The 24,368-nt window shown below is 35.4% G+C and overlaps 1 protein-coding gene across 1 annotated transcript in view; it reads left to right on the top strand.

The window, feature by feature from the left end:
* LOC150110121 (uncharacterized) overlaps nt 1–24,368 on the top strand; it is a 443,476-nt gene that overhangs the window by 198,999 nt on the left and 220,109 nt on the right. The window contains 1 exon segment of the mRNA XM_090397974.1: nt 5,593–5,657. Coding sequence (XP_090254100.1) covers nt 5,593–5,657 — 65 coding nt within the window.

Raw genomic sequence — 24,368 nt, 5'->3', positions numbered from 1 at the left:
AGATCAGCAAAACACTGTCTAAATTAGACACACAAAAAAAAAAAAGTCTCCTGGCTGTGATGTCTCCAGTTGTCCTGAAGGTTTGTGCACCAGAACTCTCTCCTATCCTATGTTGCTTGTATATACTGTCTTACTCCACTGGTATCTATCCCACAGCCTGGAAATTGACCGATAATCAACCCATTCCCAAAAAGGGCGACGTCACTGCCATCAAACTACTGCCCCATCTCGCTCACCTCAGTCCTGTCTAAAGTAATGAAAAAAATTATCAATTCCCAACGCCTACATTACCTTAATGCTACCTGTCTAATAAATGACTGCCAGTATGGATTCTGTTGCTGCCAATCAACAGGAGATCTGCTCACATATGTCGCCCATCTCTGGTCAAATGCCATGGAGAAGTTTGGCGAATCTCAAGCAGTTGGACTTGATATTTCAAAAGTGTTTGACTGGGTCTGGCACAAGGGCTTATTAAGCAAGCTACCATCGTTTGATCTATTTCAAGACCTCTGGAATTGGATTGCCAGCTTTCTGCCTGGATGCTCACTATGTGTGGTGGTGGTGGATGGCTCCTTATCCTCTCACCATTCAACTAATGCTGGGGTTCCTCAAGGTTCTGTCCTCTCACCAACCCTCTTCCTACTATATATCAATGACCTACTTCAGCTTACCTCCAACCCAATACACAGTTTTGCAGATGACAGCACATTACACTCCTCCCTTTCTTTTGATAAACCTAACTCCACACAACTCACCTCAACCTACAGATCAGCATCCACCACTGCCCTTAATGCAGACCTCCAATCCATCCTCCAAGGAGGTTCAGATAACCTAGTCAATTTCAGTGCAAATAAAACCCAGTACTGTCTCATTTCTCATAAAAAAAAAAAAAAAGAACCAGTTTCTCCCAGTATTATTGTTGACAGTACCCAAATTTCCAGACAATCTGAGATTTCTTTTCTTGGAATTACCCTGACATCAAGCCTCTCTTGGCACAAACACATAACCATTGCATTCTAAACTAGGATTTCTCTTTTGCTCAAGACTTCACCCCTGAATAGCTATTAACCTTATACAAATTGCAAATCTGCCCAACCATTGAATACTGCTCCCACACATGGGGTGGGGCTCCCAAAAGCTTCCTCAAATTGCTCGACGCCATACAGAGGAGAGCAATCAGACTTATTAATGACCCATCTCTTACCAACTCTCTCTCTCCACTTTCGCACAGACGATTGGTCCCTGCACTATGTGTTTTCTACAAATATTTCCATTTAAAATGTTCATCCGAAATAGCATCTATAATTCCCCCACTTAGTACCAAGCTCATTGGAACATGTGCAGCTGCTGCTCAACATCCCTACCAAAACACAGAACAAGTTACTTCGCCTCCTCCTTCGTCCCTGCAACCACTATACTATGGAAAAGTCTTCTTTTTGATGTGTTTCCTAGGGTATACAATCTACTGTCATCAAATCTAATGTGCACAAGCACCTTCTTTCCCAAGCCATACACAGTACTAATGTTGATCTACCAACCTCTCATGTATGGGCTCAACATAATAAAAAAATAATATAAGCAACTGCCAGTCAACATCCATTACTGTCCAGCTCAAAACTTACTGAACTGACTTCTCTTTTGCCTCACCTGCCTCTGTTTTTTTTTGGAATAGCCACCCTGAAAGATTGCAATCAACCTTCAGCTATTCAAGAAAACATATCAGCAGATTCTTTTCTTTCTTCTTTTCTTCTGACTCTCTTGCCTGCACATGACACTGATATGCTATAGGTCTTGCAACTTATAGCATTTGAGCGTATCCTTGTGTGAGCCACATGTTTAATTAAAAAAAAAAAAAAAAAAAAAAAGAATAATAATAATAACAACATAACTTCTTATTGTCCTAGAACTTGGATAGTGTCTTGTTTGCTTGCATTGGCTGCAACTGAAACTTTAATAATGAATACACATTGGATGACATTTGTCTCCTTGGATTTTTTTTTTTTTTTTTTTTTTTTTTTTTTTTTTTTTTTTTTTTTTTTTAACATTTCCCTTCTTGATGATGTATTTGTAGCAAGGATGAAGTTGAAAGCAGTAAATCTTATTTTGATGGTTTTCACATGTTGACTATTATTCACTTAATAAAAAACATAAAATAAAATAAAATGCTTCATTATGAAAAAAAATATACGAAGGCTGTTCACTAAGTCCGTGCAAAGTCTAAGAGATGGCGCCACCATCTCTTAGACTTTGTCGTATCGAGGTTAATTTTAGTTAATGGCAACTGTTGGAGGATCGCATACTAAGTTTCAGTCAGATCTATTACTCTGTGTTTGGCGTTCATTTGAATCAATCAAGTACCGTGATTTGTAAAAAAAATGGATGAGAAAGAATTTCATGTAGTGATTAAACATTACTTTTTGAAAGGCAAAATGGCTCAGGAAACCAAAGCTAAGCTTGATAAACATTATGGTGAGCCTGCACCTTCGATTAGAATGGTTTATAAGTGGTTTAGTAACTTTCGAAGTGGCCATATGAGCACAAGTGACACTGAACGTTCTGGACACCCTTTTGAGGTAACTACTCCAGAAATTATTGAAAAAATCCATGATATGTGATGGATGATAGAAGAGTGAAGGTGCATGAAATTGCTAAGGCTGTGGGCATCTCAAATGACTGCATACATAATATTTTACATGAACATTTACATATGAGAAAACTATCTGCAAGATGGATGCCGCGTTTGTTGACACTGGATCAAAAGTGTCAATCTGTGAACTGTTGCAAGGACAGCTTGAAGCTGTTTCAATGGATCCAGAGGAATTTTTGCATCGTTTCGCAACAGTGGACAAAACATGGATTCATCACTACCAGCCTGGTACCAAGGAACAGTCAAAACAATGAGTTGCAAGTGGGGAATCTGCACCAAAGAAAGCGAAAACTGTTCCTTCAGCAGGAAAGGTTATGACCACCATCTTCTGGGATGCTCGTGGTATAATCTTCATAGACTTCTTGGAAAAGGGCAAAACAATTATCGAGTGTATTATGTGTCTTTGCTGAATCATTTAAATAATGAAATAAAGGAAAAACGACCAAACTTGGCGAAAAAGAAGATTCTTTCACCATGACAATGCACTCGTTCACTCTTCTGCAATTTGACCGCAAAATTGTTTGATTTATGATACGAAGTCCTTTCGCCCCCCCCGCACTCTCCAGATTTGGCTCCCTCGGGCTACTATCTGTTTCCAGACATGAAAAAAATGGCTGGCAGGAAAGAGATTTTTTATCAAACGATGAGGTGATTGCCAAAACAACTGCCTAGGGATCAAAATAATTTGAACATTGTTGGACTAAGTGTATAGACCTCAAAGGAGACAATGTTGAAAAATAAATGTTTGTCCCAAAAAAATTGTTTTCTTCATTTTTGCACGGACTTATCGAACAACCCTCGTATGTACATAGTGAATTATCCAACCATGCACTAATCAGTATAGTATGTCTATTATTTACAGTTTTACTAATTATCCAACCAATATCTAACATTTAATATCTAACAATTATCCAACCAATATCTAATATTTACATGGGCGGGGTGCTTAAGGGTCAAGGCTGTATAACTGAGACACCTCCACATAGCCCTTAACCAAGTGTTAGGTGGGGTCTCACAGACCCCAAAGATTTTAAATTGACTATAACTTTTTAACAATGCGTGGCAGTGAGTCATGCCTGAGTATAGCTTCCCCTCCTGTAACCCGCTACTCGGCGTCATAGACGAGAGGCTGTTGCACGCAAGCAAGTTTAGCGTGCAGAGGTGTAAAGTGTGCTGGGGTCCAAGAAACCCACCTTACCATAAGTGTGACTATATTTACTCCCGAAACATGTTGTTTTCATGTATTATAAGCAAATACGTTTTCGTAAATATTTAGAGGGTATTTTGAGAATAATATCTTTTTTTACCAGATGAGTTATGAGCAGGAAGACCAGAGGTTACTTTAACTTATAGATGACACTTTGACAGACGAGGAGCCATTTAGTGGAGATAATGATGATAATAATGAAATTGATTTAGAATTAGTCAGTAACCACGAGTCTGATACCGAACAAGACTGTGAGGAAGAATCCACAGAGAATCCATTAATATTGAGTAAAAAGATATGGATTTCTATAATGCACTACATTATTTGGGTGAGTGGGTCTGTGGGACCCCACTTTACCACTTTTGTTACATTTTCCCACCTCACCAGCACCGGGTTAAAAGGAATGAGGAGAATCAACCAGGGTTTCTGACCTATTGTTTAATCCTCACCTTCTCGTGGTGCAACCTTTAGATATCTGCCTGGATACTGATAGAACCAGGATGGATTAGCAATTTGGGATTTAGCGGACCAAATTGTATTCTTATTGTGCTTAAACCAAAATATAAAATGTTGGTACAACATGAGAGAATTTCATGCGGGCTGGGGCGTCTCCTAGTTAAACAAGGCCCGTGTAATTGTTCTGATGTAATCAGAACAATTACATCATAATGGTGTAATGTGGTGTCATTGTTCTGATTTGGAGTTGGTCACTTGTAACTTGTTATATATATATTTGAGCAATTAATTGTGTGGTTTTATGTTATCATCATGTGATAATTCTTATCATGTATACTTCCTTCTTGCATTCTCTTCCTTGGAAAGATTGTCAAAACTTAACAATTGATGTGCTGGGACAGCAGATGTAGAGGTAGAGTTGCTGCGAGATTGCTGTGTTTCATTATCTTAAATAACTGAAGCATCTGTATGAGGAAGAATCATAATATATGAAAATGTTAGGTAGTAGAGTTGCTATATCTTCGAGCAGTAAAATGAATGGTTTGCATTGTTTCATCATGTGATAATTCTTATTCATACTTCCTGCCTGCTCTTCCTTGGGGAAAATGTCAAAGCTTCAACAGGTGATATGTTTGGGGTCAGCAGATGTAGAGTTGCTATGAACTTGCTTTGTCTCATTATCTTACATAACTGACACCTGTTTCAGGATGAACCATACTATATGATAAAGTTAACAGAAATTATTTCCATCATATGGAAATCAGTCCCAAATCTCAGGCAAGACAAAATAGACTGAAGCCTTGCAATACTGCTATCAGATCTGCTATTTATAAGTATGCTTCCTTAATCCGTGTAAGTTTAGTTAGGAATGACAGTTGAGTGACTGTTAACATCCTTGCTGTGTTTCAATAATCATTAGCTCTATCAACATCAAGCTAATAGAAAAAGTAGAAGTATTGAAACTTGAAACCTTTTTAATAAGTGGATGATTTTTAATAAGATTGGGATATAGAAGTATAGTTAATTTTTAGTTTGCAGGTATTCATCACCAGAAAAGGAAATGGTGCCAAATCAAATCTCATTTTCAGAGCAATGAGATGGAACTTCCACTTTGTATACAGAACCATACATTTTTCTATTATGATTAGTAAGAAACACTTATGAATGCTAGAGTAGGTTTAGAAATGTAACAAAAACATGCATTTTCTCCGTAATTTGATATCATTATAGGATGTTTAATTTTATATACTCACATGAATTTGTATTTTCCTGACTTGTTTAGGATCAAGAAATTTCGTGTTCTCAGCCATCAGGTCAGTTGTCTGATGAGAATAAGCCATATGACAGGTAATATTTTTTAATGTCATATATATGAGAGGGGTCTGGAAACTTCTGATAAACACCTAGAACAAAGATTAATTAATTTTCTTATATATCCTGAAAGAAAAAGTACAAATTATTACAATTTGATGAAACATGGGAGTTAAAGGGTTTTAAGATATGTTCTTTCTTGTAATATATCTGCTTTAATATTGTTTTTGTTGTAGGTGTGAATCAGACCCCCCCCCCCCCCTTGTATTTATTATTTATCTATTTTGAAATTTTTGAATATGAACAATCATTGCAATTTCATTATTAATGTTTATCATTATTACAAGGATATTAATCATATTCTTGTAAAAACTATTATTAAAGTGCTGATTCAAATCACATCCAATGTTACCAGAATTACTTGGTTAGCCTACCATTTTTATCATTTTGTGTAGTTATCTAAAGCTGCATAAATCACATCAAAATTCACAGCAACAGTTCTTGATCCTGGTACTTCAGATCATTGACTACTCTTGTTAGAACCCAAATTCAACTGCTGAAATTCTAGTTTTAAGTTGGATATTATTTATCTGCTGATTTTTTAAAAAACTGTTCAATAGGATCCAATCTGCTGATTTCAGCATCTTAAGCTGTATAACTGAGAGGAGACCTCCACATAGCCTTTAAAGGAATGCGGAGAACCGACCAGGGCTTCTGACCTAATGTCCAATCCTCACCTTCTCGTGGTGCACCCTGTTGGGTATCTACTTTGATACTGAACGAACGAGGATGGGCTGGCAATTTGGGATTTAGCCAACCAAATTGTATTCTTATTGGTTAAACCAAAATAAAAAATGATGGTACAACATGACAAAATTTCATGCCGGCTGGGGCGTCGCCCGGTTAAACAAGGCCCCCGTTGTTTTCGCCAGGGAACCAGGGCGAACAGCGAAAAGTCAGCTACTGGAACAAATCTGAAAACAAACCCCAACTCAACATCACCAGAGTTAAAGATCGGTACTATCAACGTAAGAAGCCTGAATGGCAAAGAAATGGAGCTAGCTGAGGAATTAGATAAGTACCAGATCGACATAATAGGGGTGACTGAAACAAAAAAGACCAAAACTGGTGAGATCTTTCTGAGCAATAAATACAAAATGTTATATTCAGGCAATGACAATCAAGGAAAAGAAGGAGTAGCCATAGTATTCAACACAAAATACGAGGCTAATCTCCTTGAATGGCAGTCAGTCTCAAGTAGAGTAATGTGGGCAAATATGAGAATGGGGAACTGGACAATGAGACTTATTTGTGCCTATGGTCCCACAGAAGGTTCTACTAAGGTAGAAGTGGAGGAATTTTTTGACGCTTTAGAAAAAGCAACTGACACAATGAAAAAGGAAAATTTGGTCCTTGTTGGGGATCTAAATAGCAGAGTAGGAAATGATTGTGAGACATACAGAAATATTTTGGGAAAATTTGGAGAAAAGAGCAAAGCTAATAATAATGGCAAATATCTGTTGGATTTCTGCTCAGGACATGGACTGGTTATTACTAACACCATGTTCCAACATAAAAATGTGCACAAATTCACATGGAGAGAAGAGGCTAGGAATAAGAAAAGTCTCATTGACTATGTTATTGTTGATAGTGATGTTTTCTCCCTGGTGCAGGACACCAGAGTGTACAGAGGATTTGAAATTGAAAGCGATCACTATTTAGTCTTGAGCAGGATAAAATTGAATTTCATATTGAAAAGAATAACATGTAAGAAAGTTTTAAAGCGAATAAAAGTTGAGCAGCTCTCAGATGTGAACTGCAGACTAAAATACAGAAAGATTATTGAAGAAAAAATGAAAGAGTTTGAGAACAGGAATCAAACCTTGGAGATTCAGTGGCAAACTCTGAAGAAAACATTGATTGATTCTGCCAGAGAGGCATGTGGTGAGGTTGTGTGCAAGGATAAAAAAATCAGAACTCCCTGGTGGACACAGGAAGTTAAAGAGGCAGTGAAGGAAAAGAAGAAAGCATATCAAAAGTTCCTGGCAAATAAGTCAGCTTTTACTCTTACAGAATACAGAAACAAATGTAAGAAAGCTAAACAGTGTGTAAAACTAGCTAAACAAAAGTCATGGGAGGACTTTGGCAAGAATATAGAAAATAAATATCAAGAAGGTGGCAAAATATTCTGGAGGTTGTTGAAGAAACTTAGGAATGGAGGAAAGAGTGCTGTAAAAGGAGTTAGAGATGATAAAGGTGACATGAAAACAGGAGAAAAAGATATCCTTGAAGTATGGAGTAATTACTTTGAAAAACTGCTAAATGAAACAAGCAGTGATGACAGCACAGTGATAAAAAACACTGACCAGGCATGCAGTCAGGAATACATATCCATACTTGAAGTAGAAAAAGCCATCAAAGGCTTGAAATGTGGAAAGGCAGCAGGAGTAGATGATATTCGACCAGAAATGCTGAAGTATGGTGGTATAAAAGTCTTACAGTGGCTGCACTGCATAGTTCAGAAAGCCTGGACTGAGGGACGAATTCCCGATGATTGGAGTAGAGCTCTCATAGTACCCATATATAAAAAGGGAAATAAAACTGAATGTGAGAATTACAGAGGTATTTCCCTACTGAGTGTTCCTGGCAAGATCTATGCAAGTATACTTGAGAAACGGTTGAGAAGAATTGTGGAAGAAAAGCTTGGCGAAGAACAAGCTGGATTCAGGCCAAATAGAGGCTGTCAGGATCAGATCTTCACTTTACGACAAATAGTCGAGAAAGCATGGGAATATAACAAAGATCTGTATTTAAGTTTTGTCGATTTGGAAAAGGCATATGACAAGGTGCCAAGAGAGAAGCTATTCAATACGCTGCAGTTATATGGTGTCAATGGGGCATTATATCAAGCAATACTTAGTCTTTATTTGAGTTGTAAGTCAGCAGTTAGAATTGAAGGAAGTACAGGAAGATGGTTTAATATTAAATCTGGTGTGAGACAAGGATGTACATTATCCCCTCTGTTATTCATTATCTATATGGATCACATTATGAAGGAAAGTGGTATTAAACCTGATATCAAAATTGGAGATGTTAATGTCAGCGCTTTGCTTTATGCGGATGATGTTATACTTCTAAATAAATCCGCTAAAAGTCTGCAAGATTCTCTGACTAAATTGAATAGCTGTTGTAATAGATATGGTATGAAGGTCAGCAATAAAAAGACAAAGACAATGAAAATAGGCAGAATCATTGAAAATGCCAACTGTGTTGTGAATGGAGAACCTGTGGAACAAGTAAAAAATTTCAGTTACTTAGGCACAATTTTTACTGAAGATGGTAAATTAAATATAGAAATAGACAACAGAATCAGCAAAGCTGGTATGGTGGGAAGTCAATTGAATAAATTCATATGGAATAAGAGAGAAATTAGTCGGAACACTAAATTAGCAGTATACAAGACAGTGTTCAAACCAGTTTTAACTTATGGATCTGAGAGCTGGGTCAGAAGTAAAACACTTGACCAAAGACTAGAGACCGCAGATATGAGAGTCCTGAGGAAGATTAGAGGCGTGAACAGATGGCATCAATGGCAATATCATATTAAAAATGAGGATATTAGGAAAGAACTTGACATTGTCAGCATCCAGGAATGCATTAGCAGAGCTAATCTCAGGTGGTATGGTCACTTAAATAGAATGGGAGAGGAAAGATTAGCAAAACAAGTGTTCTCTGCCAGGTTGGCAGGAAAACGACCCAGAGGAAGACCAAGATATAGGTGGATTGATACGCTACAAAGTGCGTTAGACGATAGAAATATAAGATCTGATAATGTTGGAGTCTTGACAAGTAACAGATTGATTTGGAGGAAAATTGTAGATAGGAAGTTAGTAATGATGTAAATTTTTCATGTAGTACTGTCATACCCTGTACACCCCTTGAGGGTACATGGCAGGAATTTGATGATGATGATGATGATGATAAAACTAGAGCACTTTGTCAGTAATGAAAAACTCTCCAAAACATGTTTATTCTCCTCTTTTTCTGTATTCATATCTGAAGGTCACATTTCAACCAATATGTTGCTTATGCTTACCTGTAAATCAGTCCAGTTGGTTAAAAATGCAGTTGTAAGATAATTGGGAGAGTTTTTTTTCACAGGCACTTATACAAGAAGTTACATCATTCAAGTAATTTGAATAGATTACTTGAATTCCATCATAAGAAAATAGAAAATGATGTTGCATTCGTCACCTCATCATCGATATGCTCAAAAAACTCACCATTGTTGGTGATAAATTGTCAATGTTGCAACCCTGACTTTCCGAGAAAAAAAAGCTGACATCACTAGTACAGCAGTCAACATAAATACAGCATGAAGAAGAACTCTCAGAAAAGCAAAATGATGAGTCTATTAGAAATTTATTTAAAATAAAAGGAACAATGGCAAACACTGGCTTTCGGACGAGACAGAAACGAAATACCGAAATTCAACAAGTTTTGCAAAAAAAAATACTGTTGCCCTTCCCATCATCATATTTAGTTGAATGTGGCTTTAGTGCTGTAAATGACTTGCTACTGAAAAAAAGAAATCATTGGATATCACAAACCATGGGAATTTGAGATTGAAAATGACTAAATTAGTACTCAAATAAAAACTCTTTGCAGCAGACATCAAGCTCAAGGATTGCATTAACTTGGATTTTATTTTCCCAAGTTCAGTTTGATTTATGTTTTATAATGTGCAAAGTGTAATATAAAATTTATATTCATTGAAGAAAGTCAAATTAAAAACAGTTTTACCTATGTTCCTTTTTTATTTAACGTACATATTTATATTATACTTTTTCAGAACTTGGCTGACTGTTTTGCTAAAGGGGGGGGCATCAAAATCTTTGAGTCGTTGAGGTGGGGCACGATCTAAAAATGTTGGGAAACACTGGTTTACATGGTTAGTTCAAAATCATGTCCACTACATAGCTTATTTTAGCCTTGCTTCAGTCTCACTCAGTGGCACACCTGGGGGGGGGGGGGGGTGTAAGAAAAAGTTAAAAGTTAAAAAAACACTAGAAAATTTTCCAAAATACTTTTCCTAATTAAAATTCATTTTTTATTTATGTTGTGTCATGTGTTCTATTTCCATACTACTTATGAATTAGGGGTCACATAAGGTGAGAGAACCCTATAGCAGTGTTTCTCAACCTATGGTTCGCAGACCACAGGTGGTCTGTGACGATGGGACAGGTGGTCCACAGGCTTAAATTAACCAAATAAATGTATATATTTTAATTATCCAAACAAAACAAATTAAAATTGAATGAAGAAGTAAAAATTATTAAATAAAATGAATACATCATCATCATCATCATCATCATCAAATTCCTGCCATGTACCCTCAAGGGGTGTACAGGATATGACAGTACTACATGAAAAAATTACATCATTACTAACTTCCTATCTACAATTTTCCTCCAAATCAGTCTGTTACTTGTCAAGACTCCAACATTATCAGATCTTATATTTCTATTGTCTAAGGCACTTTGTACCGTATCAATCCACCTATATCTTGGTCTTCCTCTGGGTCGTTTTCCTGCCAACCTGGCAGAGAACACTTGTTTTGCTAATCTTTCCTCTCCCATTCTATTTAAGTGACCATACCATCTGAGATTAGCTCTGCTAACGCATTCCTGGATGCTGACAATGTCAAGTTCTTTCCTAATATCCTCATTTTTAATATGATATTGCCATTGATGCCATCTGTTCACGCCTCTAATCTTTCTCAGGACTCTCATATCTGCGGTCACTAGTCTTTGGTCAAGTGTTTTACTTCTGACCCAGCTCTCAGATCCATAAGTTAAAATTGGTTTGAACACAGTCTTGAATACAGCTAATTTAGTGTTCCGACTAATTTCTTTCTTATTCCATATGAATTTATTCAATTGACTTCCCACGATACCAGCTTTGCTGATTCTGTTGTCTATTTCTATATTTAGTTTACCATCTTCAGTAAAAATTGTGCCTAAGTAGCTGAAATGTTTTACTTGTTCCACAGGTTCTCCATTCACAACACAATTGACATTTTCAATGATTCTGCCTATTTTCATTGTCTTTGTCTTTTTATTGCTGACCTTCATACCATATCTATTACAACAGCTATTCAATTTAGTCAGAGAATCTTGCAGACTTGTAGCGGATTTATTTAGAAGTATAACATCATCCGCATAAAGCAAAGAGCTGACATTAACATCTCCAATTTTGATATCAGGTTTAATACCACATTCCTTCATAATGTGATCCATATAGATAATGAATAACAGAGGGGATAATGTACATCCTTGTCTCACACCAGATTTAACATTAAACCATCTTCCTGTACTACCTTCAATTCTAACTGCTGACTCACAACTCAAATAAAGACTAAGTATTGCTTGATATAATGCCCCATTGACACCATATAACTGCAGCGTATTGAATAGCTTCTCTCTTGGCACCTTGTCATATGCCTTTTCCAAATCGACAAAACTTAAATACAGATCTTTGTTATATTCCCATGCTTTCTTGACTATTTGTCGTAAAGTGAAGATCTGATCCTGACAGCCTCTATTTGGCCTGAATCCAGCTTGTTCTTCACCAAGCTTTTCTTCCACAATTCTTCTCAACCGTTTCTCAAGTATACTTGCATAGATCTTGCCAGGAACACTCAGTAGGGAAATACCTCTGTAATTCTCACATTCAGTTTTATTTCCCTTTTTATATATGGGTACTATGAGAGCTCTACTCCAATCATCGGGAATTCGTCCCTCTGTCCAGGCTTTCTGAACTATGCAGTGCAGCCACTGTAAGACTCTTATACCACCATACTTCAGCATTTCTGGTCGAATATCATCTATTCCTGCTGCCTTTCCACATTTCAAGCCTTTGATGGCTTTTTCTACTTCAAGTATGGATATGTATTCCTGACTGCATGCCTGGTCAGTGTTTTTTATCACTGTGCTGTCATCACTGCTTGTTTCATTTAGCAGTTTTTCAAAGTAATTACTCCATACTTCAAGGATATCTTTTTCTCCGGTTTTCATTTCACCTTTATCATCTCTAATTCCTTTTACAGCACTCTTTCCTCCATTCCTAAGCTTCTTCAACAACCTCCAGAATATTTTGCCACCTTCTTGATATTTATTTTCTATATTCTTGCCAAAGTCCTCCCATGACTTTTGTTTAGCTAGTTTTACACACTGTTTAGCTTTCTTACATTTGTCTCTGTATTCTGTAAGAGTAAAAGCTGACTTATTTGCCAGGAACTTTTGATATGCTTTCTTCTTTTCCTTCACTGCCTCTTTAACTTCCTGTGTCCACCAGGGAGTTCTGATTTTTTTTATCTTTGCACACAACCTCACCACATGCCTTTCTGGCAGAATCAATCAATGTTTCCTTCAGAGTTTGCCACTGAATCTCCAAGGTTTGATTCCTGTTCTCAAACTCTTTCATTTTCTTTTCAATAATATTTCTGTATTTTAGTCTACAGTTTACATCTGAGAGCTGCTCAACTTTTATTCGCTTTAAAACTTTCTTACATGTTATTCTTTTCAATATGAAATTCAATTTTATCCTGCTCAAGACTAAATAGTGATCACTTCCAATTTCAAATCCTCTGTACACTCTGGTGTCCTGCACCAGGGAGAAAACATCACTATCAACAATAACATAGTCAATGAGACTTTTCTTATTCCTAGCCTCTTCTCTCCATGTGAATTTGTGCACATTTTTATGTTGGAACATGGTGTTAGTAATAACCAGTCCATGTCCTGAGCAGAAATCCAACAGATATTTGCCATTATTATTAGCTTTGCTCTTTTCTCCAAATTTTCCCAAAATATTTTTGTATGTCTCACAATCATTTCCTACTCTACTATTTAGATCCCCAACAAGGACCAACTTTTCGTTTTTCATTGTGTCAGTTGCTTTTTCTAAAGCCTCAAAAAATTCCTCCACTTCTACCTTAGTAGAACCTTCTGTGGGACCATAGGCACAAATAAGTCTCATTGTCCAGTTCCCCATTCTCATATTTGCCCAGATTACTCTACTTGAGACTGACTGCCATTCAAGAAGATTAGCCTCGTATTTTGTGTTGAATACTATGGCTACTCCTTCTTTTCCTTGATTGTTATTGCCTGAATATAACATTTTGTATTTATTGCTCAGAAAGATCTCACCAGTTTTGGTCTTTTTTGTTTCAGTCACCCCTATTATGTCGATCTGGTACTTATCTAATTCCTCAGCTAGCTCCATTTCTTTGCCATTCAGGCTTCTTACATTGATAGTACCGATCTTTAACTCTGGTGATGTTGAGTTGGGGTTTGTTTTCAGATTTGTTCCAGTAGCTGACTTTTCGCTGTTCGCCCTGGTTCCCTGGCGAAAACAACGGGGGCCTTGTTTAACCGGGCGACGCTCCAGCCGGCATGAAATTTTGTCATGTTGTACCATCATTTTTTATTTTGGTTTAACCAATAAGAATACAATTTGGTCGGCTAAATCCCAAATTGCCAGCCCATCCTCGTTCGTTCAGTATCAAAGTAGATACCCAACAGGGTGCACCACGAGAAGGTGAGGATTGGACATTAGGTCAGAAGCCCTGGTCGGTTCTCCGCATTCCTTTAAAGGCTATGTGGAGGTCTCCTCTCAGTTATACAGCTTTGACCCTTAAGCACCCCATATGAATACTTAAAAAAAAAATAGCAGCAGAATGTTCATGGAATGAACATTCTGCTACTATTTTAATTTGTAGCGGCAGAATGATGAGTAATAAAAGAGGGGTGAAGTGAAAAACAATATGGTTTTATTGCTTCCACCTTCCCTTGCTGTTTTGTCAGATTTGAAGTGAACATGTGTTGTCCACAAGACCACATTTCAACCAATTGCTTGTTGTTTATTGATTTTTATTGTTGAAGGTTTTCTTCTTTCAACCAAGGCTCAATATATCTTCAGAAGTGCTAAGTAATACTTAGACAAAATGTGTTGTGAGTTAACTCCAGTATTTATATATTTTTCGGAAATCATGCAAAAAGCAAGCTGACAATTGAGTTGAAATGCTAACTCTCTTCAACCGAATTCCAATAATATGTGAAACTGCCATAACAGCATTCACTATATATATAAATATATATATATAAAAAAAGGTTTAATGACTATTACCGAGAGAAAAGATGACAAGATATATTTAACAAGATACTACTAGTTTACTAGTTTCGTTACATGGACATCCTCAGGTATCATATATGATACATATATATATTATATTATATATACATATATATATTATATTATATATACATATATATATCATATTATGATACCTGAGGTATCATAATATGATACCTCAGGTATCATAATATATATATTATATATATATATCATAATATATATATCATAATGATTATATTATATATACATATATATATTATATTATATATACATATATATATCATATTATGATACCTGAGGATGTTCATGTAACGAAACTAGTAAACTAGTAGTATCTTGTTAAATATATCTTGTCTTCTTTTCTCTCGGTAATAGTCATTAAACCTTATATATATATATCATAATATATATATACTTGTGTATGTGTATATGTATATATGTGTATATGTATATATGTGTATATGTATATATGTGTATATGTATATATGTGTATATGTATATATGTGTATATGTATATATGTGTATATGTATATATGTGTATATGTATATATGTATATGTGTATATGTATATAATATGTATATAATATGTATATGTATATAATATGTATATGTATATAATATGTATATGTATGTATATAATATGTATATGTATATAATATGTATATGTATGTATATAATATGTATATATGTATGTGTATGTGTATGTATGTATGTGTATGTATATGTATGTATATGTATATAATATATATATGTATCATATATGATACCTGAGGATGTCCATGTAACAAAACTACTAAACTAGTAGTATCTTGTTAAATATATCTTGTCATCTTTTCTCTCGGTAACAGTCATTAAACCTTTTTTATAATATTCCAACCGAGTAAAAATGAATTTTGAAAATATATATATATATATATCTTAATTTTAACACTTTCGGTTGAATTTTATTGCTGCCGAGCGAACTCGCACAATCTAATTAATAACAATAGTTTTTAGTTAGATACTGTGTTTGCCGGTGCAACATATGGTTTTGCTTGAGTCAATACATACAGCATAGTTTCTGTATGAGGGAACTTGTGATTTATTAATTAATGTCGTTTTTATCCCAGTTGTCTCTAATTGCACTATTTGTTGAGAAATATATTACACAGACTGCTTATACCTTATTCACTGACATAATAAAAGTACTTGTTTTTCTTGCCTCTGCAATATAGTGGCTATTGGGGGGGGGGGGGGGGGGGGGGAAAGCGTGTTGTTTACTATGGGAGCAAGTTACTATCACCCTGCTCTGAACGTGTTTCAGCTTTTTTCATTTGCGAAAACTTTTTAATTTCTTTTTTTCGAAAAGTAAAATCAGGGGTGAGAGTATGTGCGAGTAAGTAAGTTTGTGTGTAGTTTCTGAAGAGAAAGAGGTCTGTAACGAATCCACAGAAACACAGAATTCCCATCAGTTGCAATCCGATAATATTAATACGCTGAACAAAAGGAAAGATTTGCTGATTTGCTGGACATTCGACCAGTGGATCGCATTTAAAGGTAAATACAGTTGGTTATTTTGTAGGAACATTTTTCTGTTTTGTGACTTTTCTCCCTTTACGGTAATTATGCCTACATTATTGTGTTATTCAACAATTTTTTACATGTTTGAATGTGTATATAAAGTCAATATCAACAGCAGCCTGATTACGAACGTGTGATGAAAGGGACGGGGAGGTTAGGAGCTTCCCTGGATAGTATTCAAAAGGTAAATACAATTGGTTATTTTGTATAGGGCCCCAAAACTTATTAGTTTAGAATTTAATCACTGGGAAAGGGTTTGTGTCCACCTCAAAACTCTGAAATAGAATTTGGAAACATTTTCCGAATAACTTTTTATAAGAAATTTCTGTGATTTCACGATTCATTTCAGGCTCGCAGTCACGAGAACGACCTTTCATTATCAAAAAAAGAGCAGCTAATTGAGCTTTCAAGCGACAGCTTGCTTAAAATGCAATTCCGTGATTGTGGTTTGGCTCGATTCTGGATCTCACCTTCAGTGAGAAGTGAATTTCCCAAATTATTTGAAGAAGTCGAAAATCGTCATGCAGTTTTCTACAACTTATCTTTGTGAGAAATGATTTTCATCGCTCCTTCAAATAAAAACAAAATACAGAATTCGTCTTAGTGTGTGTGCCGATCTTCAACTGAAGTTGACCAATATTGAGCCAGATATCCAGCAACTCCGCTAGGTCGAGAAGCTCATCCATCTCATTAAAAGCAAATGGTAACATAATTATATCATTTTATTTATTTGTTTAATAAAAATTAAAACTTTGTTTTAATTTTTATCCACAAAATTTAATTTTTTATCTACATATCCGGCCTGGTTGGCCGCCTCTCCAACCAAAAGGCTGCGAGTTCAAATCCTGCCTTGGGCATGGATGTTTGTGATTGTCTGTGAAAATACTAGTGGCAGTGGTCGGCTGTAGACAGTGTTGGTGTAGATGATGATAATTGTAATTGTGGTTGGTGAAGACGGAGAGTTGTAGAATAGATGCCCTTCCTTGATAAGTCTTTGGACTACCTGGAGATGTTATGTAATAATAATATCGACAAACTTTATATGTTCATTGTGTATCACATAGTTTGAATTTGGCACTTGGAAATGCTATATCTGTGACAAATAAGAAATTGCATTGGCATAATTGAAAAGGTACACAATTTCTTCAGTACTGCTAAAAGACAGGATATTCTTGATGTTTATAATATTATTATATTAATATCTTTTAAGATTTATAATATCTTTATTTAGCTTGCAAAAAATATTTGCGTGCACCTTACCATTGTCTAAAATAATGCAAAAATCTGACGGTGACTTCTTAATTGCCCTAAATTTTGTTGATGATGATGTGGCTCGATTAAATACCATTCGTGAAACACCAGATTCTTCATTTAAAGATATTATGATGAAGCATGTATAAAAGACAATCTTAATATTGACATTAAAAAGCCAATGACTTCATCAAAACAAACATTAAAGTCCAATGTTCCAGCCGATGCTGTAGAAGAGTATTTCAGGAGAACTATTTCATTCCATTTATTGACCAAATATTGACTCAACTTCATGAACGTTTCACTTGGCACCGCAACATTTTGAAATTATTTTTTTCTCTTCTATCAAATGGAAAAGATGCTCCAACAGCAAGTGCAATGGAAGATTTTCGTTAATTGTGTGAATTTTATGCAGGTGATTTGCCTTATACAAATCCAGTAATTTTGAACGCCGAATTCAAGTTGTGGTATAAGAAATTTGAAAAAACCGTTTGCAATAGCTCCAAGCAAAAATGCCGTTGATGCAGTTTCAAAGTGTGACAAAATGATATATCCTAACATCCATAACTTATTAAAAATATTTGCAATGCTTCCGGTAACAACATGCATCAGTGAAAGGTCATTTTCTAATTTACGCCTTTTTAAAAACCTATTTAAGATCTACCATGACACAATCACGATTGAACTGACTGGCTTTGCTATATGCGCACGCACACACACACACACACACACACACACACACACACACACACACACACACACACACACACAGAGATTAATGTAACTACAACTGAAATAATTCAAGAGCTTTGTGAAAAGAAAACTGGATTTTATTCTTTAAATAAATTTTTATAATTATCTAATGAATTTTATTTAATGAATGAAATTTAACGAATTTTAGTTGAACAGATAAAAATATTTTTAATGCAAATTCATTATATTAAAGATATTTTTATCCATTCAACTATCCCCCAAGATTAAATCCTGGGTGTGCTACTGGTCTCACTTTATATTAGGATTAAATGTAGTTATGCACTGTGGTATGTCGAGATATAGGGCATATATTATATTGGAGGGTTTATTATTATCATTATTCTTATCTGAGACCTCCAGAGAGTCAAGGACTCATTTGAGGGAGGCTATAAATCACCCAAACCAGTAGTCATACATTTCCTTAAATTCATTCACACTAAATGCACTCACTACCCCTAAAGGCAATTTATTCCACTCACTGCTCTCTGGGAGAAAAAAACCTAGCTCTTACCCCTTTCTTGACTGTGAACGAACGTAACTTTTATGGATTCCCCCCCCCCCCACCCCATGTTCTCTCCCCAACTTCCATATAACGAAAAATTTCATCAGTTGATATTCTATAACACCTATTCAAACGTTTATAGACCTCTAGCATATCACCCCTCTTTCTCCTGTTAACCAGAGTCTGCAATCCACATACTCGCAATGTGTTGTCCTCATAATTCTAAATTCTATAATCCGGATTTCTTCTTTATAATCTCTTTTTTGCACCCTTTTCACAGCTTCTTTATCCCCTTGGAACTTGGGAGACCAAATTTGTGCACAATAATCCAGGTGTGGTCTTATCAAAGCCTTATAAAGAGGCAAAAATGACTTCTTTATCCTTACATGTCATTTGCTTCAACATCGCAATTATCTTCGGAGCTGTATTTGCAAGGGGTCAATGTTCAATTGTATAACTGAGAGGAGACCTCCACATAGCCTTTAAAAGAATGGGGAGAACTGACCAGGACTTTTGACCTAATGTCCAATCCTCATCTTTTCGTAGTGCACCCTATTAGGTATACTTGGATACTTAATGAATGAGGATGGGCTGGCAATTTGCGGTTTAGCCAACAAAATTATATTCTTATTGGCTCAAACTGCAATTAAAAATGTTGGTACAACATGACAGAATTTCATGTGCCGGCTGGGGCGTCACCTGGTTAAACAAGGTACCCGTTGTTTTCGCCAGGGAACCAAGGCTAACAGCGAACAATCAGCTACTGGAATAAATCTTAAAAAACACCCCAACTCAACATCACCAGAGTTCAAAATCAGGATTATCAACATAAGAAGCCTGAATAGCAAAGAAATGGAGCTATATGAGGAATTGGATAAGTATTAGATCGGCATAATATGGGTGACAAAAAAAAAGACAAAAACTGGTGAGATCTTTCTGAGCAATGAATACAAAATGGTATATTCAGGCAATGACAGTCAAGGGAAAAAAGTAAAGGAGTAGTGATAGTATTCAACACTAAATATGAGGCTAATCTTCTTGAATGGCAAGCAGTATCAAGTAGAGTGATGTGGGCAAATATCATAATGGGGAACTGGACAATGAGACTTGTTTGTGTCTGTGGTCCCACAGAAGGTTCGACTAAGGTTTAAGTGGAGGAATTTTTTCAGTCTTTAGAGAGAACAACTGACACAATAAAAAATGGAAAGTTGGTCCATGTTGGGGATCTAAATTGCAGAGTAGGAAATGATTGTCAGACATACGAAAATATTTTGGGAAAATTTGAAGAAAAAAGCCAAGTTAATAATAATGACAAATACCTGTTGGATTTCTGATCAGGACATGGACTGGTTATTACTAACACAATGTTCCAACATAAAAATATGAACAAATTCACATGGAGAGAAGAGACAAAGGAATAAGAAAAGTCTACTATGTTATTGTTGACAGTGATCGTTTCTCTGTGGTGTACAGAGGATATGAAATTGGATATGATCACCATTTAGTCTTAAGCAGGATAAAATTGAATTTCATATTGAAAACAAGAACATGTAAGAAAGTTTCAGAGCAAATAAAAGTTGAACAGCTCTCAGATATAAACTGTAGACTAAAATACACAAAGGTTATTGAAGAAAAAATGAAAGGGTTTGAAAACAGAAACCAAACCTTGGAGATTCATTGGCAACACCTGAATAAAACACTGATGGATTCAACCAGAGAGGCATGTGGTGAGGTTCTCTGCAAGGAAAGAAAAATCAGAACTCCATGGTGGACACAGGAAGTTAAAGAGGCAGTGAAGGAAAGGAAGAAAGCATATCAAAAGTTCCTGGCAAATAAGTCAGCTTGTGCTCTTAGAGAATACAGAGACAAATGTAAGAAAGTAAAACACCTTGTAAAACTAGCTAAACAAAAAGTCATGGGAAGACTTTGGTAAGAATATCTGGAATTTTATTTACTTTTCACACCCACTGTATACCACTTTTTGTTATCTGTGTATCAACTATCCTCTGATTCAAGTCAAGAGTTTATATTCCAATCCCATATTCTCCAATTTATGCAACAGCCTTTCGTGTGGTATCCTATCAAATACCTAAGAAAAATCTAACATTATCATAGCGTATCCGTTCCCTTTATCCAACTCGGCCTTAACATTGCTATAAAGTATGAGCAAATTAATAAAACATAACCTTCCTTTAGTAAACTCATGCTGTTCCTTGCAGAGTATAGCATGTTTGTCTACCCATTTCTGTGTGCGAGTTCTTACCAACTTCTCTAAAATCTTCACTACCACACCAGAGATACTGATAGGTTGGTAGTTTTTGCACCATCCTTGTACAATGGAACTATCATACATTCCTGAGCTGAGACTCAAGTTATACAAATATATGGAAGGCCTAGACAATTCGGCTACATTCCTTTAGCACATGGGATGATATTCCATCTATGTCTGTAGACAAATTATTATTCAGGTTATACAATAGCTTTTCAATCTTATTTTCATGAACCTCTAATTCATAGGAGTCCAAACTTTTTCGGGCCACCGCCCACTTTGCAAGACAGAAATTTTGTAACCCCCCCCCCCCCCAATATAACAGTTTTCTGCGTTCAAGCCGTTTGATATTTTTGACGTAAATAGCAACTAATGATGCATTACTGCTTATGCCGTTAAATTTTTAAAAAGAAGTGGCCAATATGTGCTTCATCTTGAACACAGTTATTGCTATACCGACTTTGGTGAAACGTAGCCCATATGTAAAGATTGTAAAATGTATGCTCGAATAACATTATGCACAGTTTCATACAATGGTTTAAATATGTAAATGTGGAATACAATTAAGAGATTGCATTGCATTAGTAAGAATCTTATTGTAATAATTAAAACTCCATTAAATATATTACAAAATTGTTTATTTCTAACTTATAAAGTAAAAATACAAAGCAAAAATAACAAATTAATGTGAAGTTTCATACAATGGTTTAAATATGAAAATTCGGAATACATATTAAGAGATTGCATTACATTAGTAAGAATCTTATTGTAATAATTAAAACACCATCAAGTGTATTAGATGGTTTATTTCGAACTTACAAAGAAAAAATAACAAATTAATGTGAAGGATGAGCCTGGTGCATTTTTAAAAGTTTGTTAATATCAGGTTCAACTTTCATTAAAAACAGTCGTTAATCACCATGCTCAGTTATATGCAATCAGTTCCTTTTCTTAGATAGTAAATTCACTACAGCACTAAATCCACGCTCATCCAAATAAGAAGATGGAAATGCAATTAAAAATTTCTGCGCTATTTCCCATAATCCAGGGTACAGTGTCGGTATTGATTTTTGAAGCCAGAACTCTTGGTATCCAGTTTTGGATTTTATTTTTAGTTCTTCATTTGTTGTGAGTTCTATGAGTTCCACTTTTAAATTTGATGATCCTGCTGTGCTTACATGTGAGAAAGGATCTAGAACCCAATTTGGTATATTCATGTTTAGAATATCCTTGAATCTTCCATTGAAATCAGCATGGAGAACCTCCAAGTGTTGGTAGTATGTAAGTAGATCTTCCTTTTTGAGAGACACTGCTGATAAATTTGAAAAGTGGCTATATTCCCCTTGGCCCATATTCCGCTTGAACAGAAGAAGTTTCCCTACAAAAGCAGCAGTAACGTTTTTTGTTTTAATTCAATTCAATTCATCACCTTGTAGTTGTAGATTGACTTCATTAAATATTTTATATCTGTCAAATAAGCGATGTCATTTTTGGATGTAATCAGGTTGGCTCGCAATCTGTCGTCTCTGTTTTCTAGGAACTCTAGTACTGAATCAAACAAATTGTCAAATCGATTCAGACAAATACCTTTTGAAAGCCAGCGAACTTCTGTGTGAAGCAGCAAACGATTGAAATCTTCATCGTTTTCACTACAAAGTTGGTTAAAAATTTGTCACTCAATGAATTGCTTCTAATCTTGTTGACTACTCTAATAATGTAATGGAGCGACGTGTGCAGGCGTTCGTTCACTTAAATTTTTCGCAACCAAATGTTGACGATGAAGAACACAATGTATAGCGAGTACATTTGGGACTGCTTGTTTCAAATGCGCTATGAAACCCTTGTGGTGCCCTGTCATTGCTGGAGCACCATCAGTAGCAGCAGACAAAATATTACAAATAGGAATGTCTTTCTCTTGAAAAAACATTCATGATATTAAACATAGTTCTCCCTTTGTATCCGCTTCCAAGTTTTTAGCAAATAATAATTCTTGACAAACTTTTTCTTCTTTTATGAATCGTACATATGATAAGAATAGTGGTTCATTATTTGGGAGAGTTGATTCATCGAGTTGAATGGAAAATTGGCATGTCTTCAAATAATCGCACAATGATTTTTCAACGTCTTCAGACATTTCATCGATTCTTCTTTGCACTGAATTATTGCTCAAAGGAATTTTCCTGATTATATCTGATGCTGGCTTATGAAGCACAGTGTTTATTACTTCTTTTACTGCCGGCAAGATTAATTCCTCACCAATTGTGTGGTTTTCCCGCTTTTGCGATTAATAATGAAATATTATAAGAAGCTTGTAATCCGTCATTATCTTGTTTAGTGGATGACGTAAAAAGTTTTGATATAGTTAGACTTTTAAAATATTTTTCTTCTAGTACTTGAAAATAGGACAAATCTTTATCCTTTTTGTCAGCATGCATTTTAGTCAAATGCTCTTGTAGCCTTCATTTGAAAACACTTTTTGGCAAATCAAGTGCATGGGTAATAATTGGTTCGTAGGAGACTGAATAAAACCATATTTCAAATACTCAATACTGTACTTTCGACGTTTCTTCTTATATTCAGACATAATGAAGTAATAAAATTTGCAAAAATATTCACAAAAAAAAAGATTTAATTTGCACTTTGTATGACTCCACTTATCTATCACACTTTCGACTGATGATTGTTGGCAAAGCGCACAAAAAATAAGGAAACTTATTCCTAAACCATTGGTATTTATAGATTTGAAATCTAGCCCGAATCGACTTGCATGCATTGACTTGTTTGTGATACCATTGTACTCGTGCTTTGAACAAGTCACTGCAAGCACCCATATTCCTGTCAAAACATGCTGAATTTAGTGAATTACCTACGTAATAGTTGACCGACATACTACTAGTTAAGACTTGTCTGCTTCGTGGATAGACTAAAGCCTGTATGGCACGATAAATTTTTACAATGGCAAAAAATGGATAAATTTTTACAATAGCAAAAAATGAATAAATTTTTTAAGTATGTAAAAAATAGAAGTTAAAATATCCTGTATGACACGTTCAATTTTTTATTTTGCATGCAAGCGCATTTTGTTCGTCCAACCTCGACATTGTCCGAATAATTATAAATAATAATTAATAAATAAAATAATTACACAAGATATAAACAACAAACCTACAAAACATAACCACAGAAAACAGTATAATAAGTCTCGAATAATATT

This window comes from Typopeltis vanoorti, chromosome 1, assembly GCF_054136105.1.
Source record: "Typopeltis vanoorti isolate ZY-2024b chromosome 1, IOZ_Tvanoo_1.0, whole genome shotgun sequence".
Lineage (NCBI taxonomy): Eukaryota > Metazoa > Arthropoda > Arachnida > Uropygi > Thelyphonidae > Typopeltis > Typopeltis vanoorti.
Note: the sequence above shows the minus strand (reverse complement) of the source record. Positions and strands in the feature narration are given on the sequence as shown.